Here is an 11,346-nt window from a genome sequence, read left to right as displayed (position 1 = left end):
ATAAATATATGTGATGGTGATAAGATAATAACTCACGAAAAAAGCCGACGGCAAAGAAGTACTCTCTCCGTCCCAAGGAAGATGACCCCTTCCTTGGGCGGCACGAGATTTTATACAGTTTTATTTTGTGTGTTGAGTGGAGAGAGTAAAGTAAGAGAAAGAGGATAAAATATGGATAAAGAGGTTTTCATTTTAAATAATGGGTCATTTTGATTGAGATAAACTAAAAAAGAAAGTGAGTTTATCTTCAATGGGACGGAGGAAATATAATAGTAGGGTATGATCGATGTGTAAAGCAAAAGTTCAAACTTTGGTGCATAAAAAGACTCAAAAACTTTGAATAAATTAAAGAAAAAGGAGTATTGGAATTGGAGTGATGAAATAAAAAATAAAAAATAAAAAAGAAATTAAGACTTGACTAAAACAGTGGATCCAAATAGACATAATTGCCACTGCTGCACCCAACAATCGCAGATACACACTTCATTTTATTACAAGACAAAACCAGCAATAATTCTAATTGACCATTTTGATTCACGTTTCAGATTTTGTCATATGAATTGTGACTATCAAACACATGTCAATCTCTCTCCAACTCCAATCCTAAACCATAGTGAATTAATTACTTTATTTGAGACATATTATAAAAATCCAACGTTTACTAATATGCAGCCGCCGTGAATAAAAAAGGACGTGTTTTGATTTTCTGAATTTTAATCCAAGATCCGCGTGCTTAAAAGATTTGTTTAATTTCTTGAAAATTGTGAATTGAAGAATTTAAGAAAACAAAATCGACTGCTGTTTTTCCTTTCAAGATTTTCTTCACTTTCCCATTTCTCTTTTTAAGAAAACAAATGAATATGTTATAATTAGACGTTTTATTTTCATATAGTATGCACATCTACTATGTCACACTCACAGTCTTTCAATTTAATGGCATAATTATTGTTACGACAAACAAATGCGGGCATTTATTGTTTATACTATTAAAAAGCAAAATCAATTTAAGATAAGCACTAATATGATAATGGCATATTAAACAAAGTATTATAATAAAATTTTAATGGACATATTGCCAAATAAGGTAGGATCAAAGGTCAGATTTTGGTCCGTTTCATTTGAAATATGCAATGATATGATAATCAATTTTAAACAACTAAAAGTGTTATAACTACGTTCAATTACTTCTTTAGGGCGATACATGTTTACATATGGGTGACGTGTTTTAGAATTTGTTGACATATTATTGTATTTTGTCGCCGGAAATGAGACGGATGGAATAATTGTGAATTTTTCATTATTCCTGATTAAAACTTTAGATATTAAAAAATATGGTATTGACAAAAATTTAGACATCTTTCATAAGTTATTAGACAATTTAGCTAATTATAATTAATAGCTTAAAAAAAGTAAGGTACGTAAGTAAAACACTACAACTCCCTTTTGATTGCTCTTCTTTTAAAGAGATAAAATATAGGCTAAAGTAACGTCGGCTGTCCTCCCTTCATTTTGGCATCTCTTAGACTAGGAAAAAATTTCCCAAAACCCATGTAATGTAAGTGGTTCCTATGATCATGATCACCCAATCATCAGAGATTCAGTGCTAAGAGATTATGAATGATTTCATTTTAATTTCCCAAAGTTTAATTTACCATTCAAATCATTACATAGCCACAAGGATTTAATATAATTTCGACTAGATAGTCGTTGGAATAATGATGATCTAGTATCTGTGCTTGTGCTTTTGTATGATACTGTACTTAATTAAAGATGTGAGTGTGAAGTTAGAACTGAAAAAACATGTTTGGCCATCACCAAATCATTGCCATTTCTTCTTCATTTCCTTAATCTACATTGAAACGAGCACACAAGATGTTCGATAAAATTACTCATCTAAAATAGCAGACAAAAACAAATTACTGCAAATCATAATCTTAAATAAGCAGTAAAACCCCAACATATTAACAAACTATACCATTCCCAATCCCACCGCTCCATTCTTTACTATCTTTACCTAATTATACCTCCTCCTCCACCACCACCCAATCCAATTAAACTACTAGTACAACAAATTAAGAAACTGAATTTTCCCCCAATTCGATCTTCAAACTCTGAGCAAGTAAATGCTAAGCTCCGGGCCTCCATTTCCTTCCGGATTCATCATGTAGAAAGCTTCCGAATCTTTGGACCCCACAACCCTCTCGAATTTGGCCCTCATATACATCATCTCGCCGTCGCCGGGGATGACGCCGGCGCCCATGGAGATGGGCCCCACTGCGTTGAGCACCCTCCACTCGTCCGGGCCGCACTCGCGCCGCATCGCGTAGCCGCACTTCTTCCCGTTGCAGTAGGTCCGCCAAGCGGGCTCTTCCAGAAGCTTCGCGCACTTCTTCTCGGCCCGCTTCTCGCACTCCAGCGCGATCCTGACGAGTCCGGACGCCATCTCCTTCACGAGCGCGCTCGTCGGCGTCGCCAGCTCCACGAGAAACGCCGGCGCCGCCTTGAAATCCTCCTGGAAGGCGAAGCGGACGTGGCCGCGCCGCTGCCCGAAGAGGGTGCCCACGACCCGACCAGAAGAGAAGGGAGACCGGGCCCGGCCCAGCGCGAGGGCGGCCCGCAGCTTGGAGATGGCCAGGACGGATATCTTTTTCCGGGCCCTGGCGGATTGCTGCTGCATTGGGAAGATCTTGAAGTCTTCCGATTTGGAGGGGAAGTTGAGGATTTCTTGCATTTCGTCGTCGTGGTCTTGGGAGGGCTTGTTTTTCCAGTGGAAGTATCTGCGGGAGAAGGAGAATGAGTCTTGAGGGGTTTTAGCAGCCATGATTGTCTTCATCTAGGGAAAGGAAAGAGATCAAAGCAAGAAAACAAAGGAATAATTTAAAGGGAAAAGAAGGGTTCTTTTTGTTTTGAAAATTGAAAGAGAGGTAGCTAAGCTGGTAGAAACAATGTGAAAATGAAAAAGGAGGCAATGTTTTGGGATTGATTGCTCTAATTATTTCCGGTTATATGTATTGTGTGTTAGAATTGAATTTGATAGTGGGTGAGGGAGTGTGACAGGGAGAATTCTGACAAAAGGAAGGTGATCAGCCCCACCAAACTGAATCAAGAAAACGTAAGCCATCCACAAGACTTACATTAAATCTGCCCTTAAATTACTATTCGCGGGTCTCATTGTACTTTTTTCCTTCATCTCTTAATTAAGGGACGGAACCTGCAACCCCTGTCCCTTAAATTACTCTTCATTTAATTTCATTTTTTATTTTTATTTCCAACCAAATTCAATTAAAAAAACACACTTCATTGAAAATAAAATAAAATTACAACATAAAATAAAAATACAACTTAAAATTCAAAAAAATAAAAAAAGACATAATTAAAATCCTAAAAAAATAAAAATGACATAATTTAAAATACAATTTTATAGAAAATAAAAAAACTACTCCGCCGGCGAATCATCCCCCAAAGGCGGTGGAGGTGCACTGAAGCCGTGAGGAAGCGGAATGCCAAGTTATGCTGCCATAAACGTAATTTCGTTAAGCCAGACTTGGTATTGGGCGGGCGTCATGCGGGAAGTGTCCACCATTGTGGCGGTCATGTACATGGCCATAAGGGAGTTGGGGGGTCCACCCGAGCCCGAGCCCGAGCCCGCCTGGCTTGATTCGGCTCGGTCCCTCCTCCCTCTAGCCGCCTTTGCCGCATTTCTCCCTTGCGGCCGACGGCGCCCACGGGAGGACCCCCGGAATTGTCTGTCGGGGTCTCAACCTCCTGCGAGGCAAACTCTTGTGGCCAGCTGCCCGAACCGCCCTCACCAGACGAGTATTGGCCACTCGTCGTGTGCTTCGTGCGCTTCGAGGTCGAGCCCGTGCTGGACCGCACACCGCCGGCCACCTTTCCTTGTCCTTGACGACCTCCCAAACATCGACATATTTGAATTGTTTGCCGGTGTAGTCAAAGTAGACCCACAAAGCCGACCTCAGAATGTCGGCTCTCGTGGCTCCGCTTTGGTAATGAGCCGCTTCATTCTTGTGGATGGCGCAGAATCGTTTGACCTCTCTGTCGACTCAGTCAAAGTGAGCGCGGAGCATCTTCTATGTGCGGCGGCGGGACCACCCCTTCGGCTTAATCTGGTGGTAGGCCCCGGTGACCTTTTCCCAGAAAGCACTTCCGCGGTTGTTGATTCCCGACGATGGGATCTTACTAGACGCTGATCCAGGCGTTGTACACCGCCAGCGTTTCTTTGGGGCCTTATGGATGCCGGCCTAGATCTTCCTCCTCCGCCCTGGAGCTTCCACCGCCTCGGCCTTCTTCCGGAGTGGATTCAACGGAATAATCCTCCCTAATCTGGGATAATCTCTACGAATACCGCGGGGCGGAGGGACGGGCGTATTCATCCACGTCAAAATTGGGTGGATTCAATGTGTTGTACATGCTCTCCCAATCGCCGAACGCGTTGAGATCCCACCCGTCGGAGCCGCCACCGCCGGAGTTTCGGTGGCCGGACATTGTGTGATGAGATGTTAGATGAAAATTGGAGATGAAATGAAGATGATTTGGGAAGAATAGATGTGTAGTTGTGTGTGAAATGAGGATAAATTAGGAGTATTTATAAAGTAAAAAAAATGGAAAATGGATATAAACGGTAATATTACTGTTTTCCACTTTTAATTTTTTTAATTCAAATTTTTAAAAAAAATAATTTATTGCGTCAGCGTGACGATGCCCACTCGCGGGCCGGCGAGTGGGCGTCACACATGGCGCCGGGGCGTGCCACGTCGCCTCGGCGCGTAGCGAGACATCTCGCCATTCGTCACGTCGTGATGAAACACGGAACGGGCTGACGACGAGACGGGGCGCCGCAATGCGTCACGCCGCCGTCTCGTTCTTTCGTGACGGAATACGGGCCACCCGCGTGACACGGTGCGGGTGGCCTAAGAATGTATTCAGACAACAAAACCCACTACACACAGTGGAGTGGACCAACGTTGAGAATGTTAAAACTCCCTAAATAAGGGATAATAAAGTAAATATTGGGAATATGAGAGACGATAATACAGTAGTCTTTCATCACCTAAAAATATAAAGTAGTTATATAGACTTCAATATATATGTTAAATTGATACATAAATGAGAAATAGAAAAGATTAAAGGCCTAAATTAGTCCTAAATATAGGTCCATTTTATGATTTTGGTCATACACATTATCTTTTGGTTTTTTTATCTTGAACATTTCAACTCGAATTACAATTGGTCCTACACTAATTGTTCCATTAGTTTTTAACGGTTAACTAGTTTAATCTCGATTTTGATCAAATTATGCTATTAATTACTCCCTCCGTATTATGGTAGATATCACATTTCCCTTTTTAATTTGTCCCACAAAAGACGCCACATTTTCTTTTTTTTGGAAAAAAGTTCATTCTCACATCAATTATAAAATTATATTTTCCCTCACCACTCAACACATCAAATAACATCACCTAAAATCCCGTGTCATCTCTCAAGTATGACATCTACTATGGGATGGAGGGAGTATAATTTTTTATTATTTCATCGGTATTTCTCACTCTTTCACTTCTCCAAATCTTACTTATCCCTCAAAATGAAGTCCGAAAATATCTAATCAGAAATCCAGCGCCTCCATTCTCCTCTTCACTCTACGATTTCTCGCCGCCTCACTCCACCGCTGTCAGCCGTCGGCCACCAGCCAGGCTGCGCCTTTGCGCCGTCGGCGCTCTCTTCTTCCTCTCGACGAGCTCGCCGAGGGTAGCTTCTGTATTCCGAGTCCTGTGGTTAGGCCGCCGCCGTCGTCACTCCTTTGCAACCAGCAGTGCTGCGCGTGCCGTCTCCGCCTCTGAATCGGTGCTCGGCGTCGACCTCAGTCGCGGTTCCTCCTCGCCTCGGAGTTTCAAGGGCATCGTTACATCCTGATTTGGTTTGCGATTGAAGAAAATCGTCTTCTTCCATGGTTTCTGTTTTCTCAAGAAAATCGTCTTAATTGATGGAAGATCAGTGGAATCAATTTCAAAATAATAAAAAATCATAATTAATAGCTTAATTTGGTCAAAATTGGGATTAAAACCCGTTGACCGTTATAAACTAATAAAACAATTAGCGTAGGACCAATTGTGATCCGAGTTGAAATGTTTGCGATGAAAAAAACTAAAAGATAAAATTTAGGACCAAAATCATAAAATGAGTATATGTTCGAGACTAATTTTGACCTTTGCTAAAGAGAAAATATAGTTAAAATAGTGTCAGTGGTATTAGCACTCCCATTATTATAGGTAATGACAAAAAAGGTTCTAAAAATGGATACATGACTTATTCTACTGGGATGAACGAAAATGACAAAATGAGACTATTTTTTAGGGGTAAATCTTTGATCTGTTTTAGTGTGTATATAATTGAATTTGGTTGTTTGAATGTCTGAGTGCAGAGAGACAGGAAAGTAATGGAGGAGGTTTTCATTGGAAAGAGTTTTGGATAGGCACAATCCACATTGGACCACTCCATTTGTTGATGTTGTTCCACTATCAACTGCACGCTTATTCATAACTACCGTAACCACCACCACCACCGGCGGGGTGGCTGCCGGCGCCACTACATTTGGGAATGCAAGGGCCATCTTTTGGTCCAAGTTGCTAGTGGCATTAATCGATTCAGATTGTATATAGTAGTAGCAAATACTACATAATTACTGGGCCTTGAGAGTCTCCAACAAAGATGACATACATACTCCGTAGTCAGGTGAAGTGTTGAATAAATAAGCTAACTAAATGACTTTTTAAGGTTTGAGTTGTTGAATTAAAGTGAGAGATAGATATGAAGGAAGTAAGAGCATAAATAACCCCGTCCCAAGTTCCGGCCCCAAGTCCCCTCCACGTCATCATTCCTCTACAGTTGCGGCCCGGCCTGAGAAGCCTCTAACCCTGCAGGCCGCAACTCGGGCCGCAACTAATAAATGACACTATTCACAACTCCAACCTATTTTAAACATAAAATAAAAAACGCCGGAAATTTATAACACGGAAAATTTAATTTCGCTGAATACTGCAAAATTACAACATATAAATTTTAAAACTGAAAATAAAATACATAAAAACATAACGTCAATGCTGGAAAACGTTGGTGTGAGTCCAAATTTCTTCGATTAGATCGGCTTGGAGGCGAGTGTGTTGTTCCTCTTGACGCATCGCAGCTGAACGGGCCATGACATTGCGGATGTCGGGAGGAAGGCCCTGCACGGGCGACTCGGTGACAACGTAGTCACTCCCGGTGCTGGCGAGCGGATCGTCGCTCCACGATGTGACGTTATCTTGCTCGTCCTCAACGATCATGTTATGCATTATGATACATGCATACATGATGTCGGCGATGTGTGACCGCTGCCAACCACGGGCCACTCCCTTAACGATAGCCCACTGCGCTTGGAGGACTCCGAATGCACGCTCGACATCTTTCCGAGGCGCCTCTTGCCTTCGGGCAAACATTGCCCTCGGATCGGTTGTCGGAGCTGTGATAGTCTTCACGAACACGGGCCATCGAGGGTAGATCCCGTCTGCCAGATAGTACCCCATACTATACCGACGTTGGTTGGCCGTGAACTCTATGTTCGGTGCTCGCCCGGCACACAAGTCGTTAAACAATGGAGACTCGTTCAACACATTGAGGTCGTTGTTGGACCCCGCGACACCAAAGTAGGCATGCCAGATCCACAATCGTTGGTCGGCAACGGCCTCCAAGACAATCGTCGGATGTGTGCCGCTAGTGTATTGTCCTCTCCAAGCAGTTGGACAATTCTTCCACTGTTAGTGCATACAGTCGATGCTTCCAAGCATCCCCGGGAAGCCGTGGATCCGCTCGTGCATGTCGACCAACTTCCTAACGTCGTCGTTCGTTGGCTTTCTCAAGTACGTATCCTTGAATTCTTCGATGACTGCCCGACAGAATCTCGCGAGACACTCCCGTCCAGTAGGCTCGCTTACATGGAGATACTCATCGAACATATCTGATGTAGTTCCGTAAGCGAGTTAACGAATGGCAGACGTGCATTTCTGCAACGTCGATATACTTTGCCGGCCCACAGCATCGGTAGTTTGGCCGAAATACATGTCACGAGATACAACTGCGTTGACAATGCGTAGGAACAAAGGCCTCCGCATCCGGAATCGGCGACGGAACATCTGATCACTCCATCGCGGATCTCTTGAGAAATAATCCGTGAAAAGCCGCAACACAGCTGCTTCACGGTCCCGGTGAATATACATCCGGGAACGTGGTACCCGGGTTTGTTCTTCGTTCCAAGCTTGGAAGCGTTCAACTTCGTTGTTCATTTATTCTTGGATTGCCGGCAGCGCCTCGCCTAACACCCGGGTCAATTGATCTTCGAATATTCTTTGACGAGGAGGCATTTTTTGGAATTATAAGAAGAGATTTGAAGTTGAATATGTATGAAAATGGAGTAGTATTTATAAAAAAAAATTCGAATTTAAAAAAATAAAAATCGGCTGCGGCCCGGCCCGAGAAGCGTGTAATGCTGGGCCGGGACTAGCGGATGCGGCCCGACTCCCGAATAACGCCGTCCCAAGCCGGGCCGCGGGACGGGCACCAGGCCGTACCGCCTCCTCCTCCAACGCGCGGGACTGGCCGGGACTCGCGAGATGCGGCCCGGCCCCAAGCGTTATTCATGCTCTAAGTGAGATTTGGTTCTACCGTTTATATGTGAGTGCCTTTTGTGTTAATATTGTCAAACAATGTTGAATTTCTCTAGATTTTCGACTGTCTAATTGTCATGAACGTTGATTTTTGTCACTTTTGTTTTATGGGTTCAAAATTTTATCGACCAACTAATCATGATCAGCTGCCAACGGTCGATCACTTTTTTTGAATAATAAATAGACGTATTGTTCAATCTGTAATAGTAGAATAAATGAATATGAATTATGAAAATGGATCTGAATTTGTATTATTACTCCCTGCATTCGGTAATATGAGTTCATTTCTGTCATTTCGATTGGTCCCTAATAAAAATCTCATTCTACTTCTATTATAAAATGATAAATATATCTAATATTTTTACTAACTCATTTTACTTATAATATATTATAAAATTATAAGATCTGCAATGTCACTAATTTTTTATAAATCATATGTCTTCAAACCCATCACTAAATTTTTATAAATCATATTTCTTCAAACCCATACCCATGCATGAAAAAAATGAGAAAATATAATTTTGAGAGATCAAGAAAAGGCTGGCAAGGCCCATATGATCATGGTACATTTATTGGCCCAATCTAATTAAGAAACTCTTACTTTATTTTCTTTTTACAAGAAACACCTTGTAACAGTGGGAGTAGGGCTCCGGCAAATACCGGAGCACAGTAGAGAAAATATTGATGAACATCGTAGTAATTCTAAAATCTAAACCAATTCCGCTAAGCTAAAAAAGGCGGGAGAAGGGATCAAATCCGCCGCTAGCCATGGCTTCCAACGGCCCAAACAGCGGCCGCGGCAGATCGTTCCAATCGTACCAATCCCATCCCTCGCACTTCTCCGGCTCCAGATTTTGCGGGATCTGATCCGGATCAGCCAGAACCGCCCGCATCATTATCGCGACGATGTGCAGAGCATCGGATACGACGTTGCTGGTCGCAGTTAGGAATTCGATATTTTGTATGTGTAGCCCCGTCTCCTCCTTCACCTCTCTCGCCGCACATTCCGCGAAGCTCTCCCCTATCAATCAATTAAATCATTTTCCAAATTTAGGAAAGAAAAGATTTAAAAAACTGACCGAATTCGAGGTGGCCGCCGGGCAGAGCGAAGGTGTCGCGGCCGACGCTAGAGTGGCGCCGCCCTAAAAGCACCTTTTTGTCTTTAAGCAAAAACACCACCACCGCCACTTTAGGCCTCGCCTCCTTCTCCATCGCCCTATTTTCCTGCGACCTTTGGATTCGTCTTCAAAATCCTTTTTAATTGAAATTGTAAAGTTTATTAGCTCACCTTATCAAAAAATAAAATCAATTGATTAATGTTTATTTAACTTACCTCGCCTTCGTTGTGGAATCTTTGGGCTTAAAGAGTTAGCAATGGGGCGCACGTCAGCAGTTTTATCCTCCTACCTCCCCACCTGCAGTGGGGCGTCCTACGGCGCGCCCTAAAGTGCGCCCTATGGCGCGCTACATCATCATTTTATTGTTTTATTTAATTAATTTAACTGTTTTCAAATAACAAGTAACGAGTAAATAAAAAATGGTCTAAATAACAAACGGCGAAGTTTTAATAAAAAAAAGTTACATCATTGAACTAATAAAAAAAAAACTAAGTCGGACCAATTCTCAACTTCCGACGCAGCTCATCGAGTAACGCCCGGAGATATTCGGCTTCGTCGGGGTCGGTACACTTCTTGAGGGCCCTGTGCGTCTGCAACATCGTCCTTGCCATCGACGCTGTTGCTAACGACTCAAACGCGGTGGCCATCTGGGTCGGGAGCTCTACCGGGACCGGAGCTTGGGTTGCAGCGGTCGACGATGAGGTCGCGGTCGCCTTCCCCTTGGCCTTCGCAGCCTTGACGCCGGGAGGACGCCGGAAGGACACCGGTGTGCCGGAACTCCCTTCATCCACGTACGTCCGGTTGAGGTCAACCGGGTGGTTGCCGCTGCTCGTGTAATCACCAGCTTCAGTGGTCTTCGTCCTCTTCGGCGCACCAGTGTGCAGAATTCCACCTTGGAACTTCTGCTTGTCCCTCAACAGCGCCCAGATGGCCTCGTGCTTGAAGTCGCCGTACATCGACCGGTACGACAACAACGCTTTAACGCGCACGTCGCTCAAGCTCTCGCCGCTCCCCTGTGACCGCGTGAACTTCTCGAACTCCGCTGCGTACAAGTTCACTTGCTTCTTGACTTGATCCCAGTGCTTGCGGAGTTGCTCACGCTTGCGCTTGTACGCGGTCGGCGGCTTGACCGAATTGTAGAGGTCCACGATGCGTTCCCAGTACGCGATCTGTCGCTGGTTGTTCGCGAATATCGGATCTTCCGATATATCTACCCAACACCGGGCCAAGGTGAGAGTTTCGTCGTCGTTGTAGTTCGTACGGCCGGGGGCGTACTCATCTCAATCACCGGGAGGCGGCAACTTCTGCGCTCGCAGCCGGTTCGGCTTCTTTCTGGCTGGGGCGGAAGCGGTCGCGGCGGGGTCGGGATCGGCCACTGCGGTTGGGCGGTGCAGAGACGGCTCCATGTCAGACAACCCATACGATTCCGTACTGAAATCGGGATCGTAATGGGTGTTGGTGTCGAACGAACGATAATCGCCGGGTTCTGTACCCGGCCAATGCGCCCCTGCGCT

At 44.1% G+C, this 11,346-nt stretch overlaps 2 protein-coding genes across 2 annotated transcripts; both read right to left on the bottom strand.

Moving 5' to 3' along the window:
• Positions 1-1,819: 1,819 nt before the first annotated feature.
• On the bottom strand, positions 1,820-3,104 carry LOC121806920 (protein MIZU-KUSSEI 1-like). The gene has a single exon (XM_042207097.1). It carries the CDS (start codon positions 2,831-2,833, stop codon positions 2,105-2,107), a length of 729 nt encoding a protein of 242 aa, XP_042063031.1. The 5' UTR covers positions 2,834-3,104; the 3' UTR covers positions 1,820-2,104.
• Positions 3,105-9,297: 6,193 nt separating this feature from the next.
• Positions 9,298-10,012, bottom strand: LOC121806537 (nudix hydrolase 1-like). The gene is made up of 2 exons (XM_042206616.1): positions 9,794-10,012; positions 9,298-9,735 (listed from the first exon to the last, which is right to left on the bottom strand). Exons 1-2 carry the CDS (start codon positions 9,924-9,926, stop codon positions 9,443-9,445), a joined length of 426 nt encoding a protein of 141 aa, XP_042062550.1. The 5' UTR covers positions 9,927-10,012; the 3' UTR covers positions 9,298-9,442.
• Positions 10,013-11,346: the final 1,334 nt, after the last annotated feature.

This window comes from Salvia splendens, chromosome 6 (assembly GCF_004379255.2).
Source record: "Salvia splendens isolate huo1 chromosome 6, SspV2, whole genome shotgun sequence".
Taxonomy (NCBI): Eukaryota; Viridiplantae; Streptophyta; class Magnoliopsida; order Lamiales; family Lamiaceae; genus Salvia; species Salvia splendens.
The sequence above is the reverse complement of the archived record's forward strand: the minus strand, read 5'-3'. Positions and strand labels throughout refer to the sequence as shown.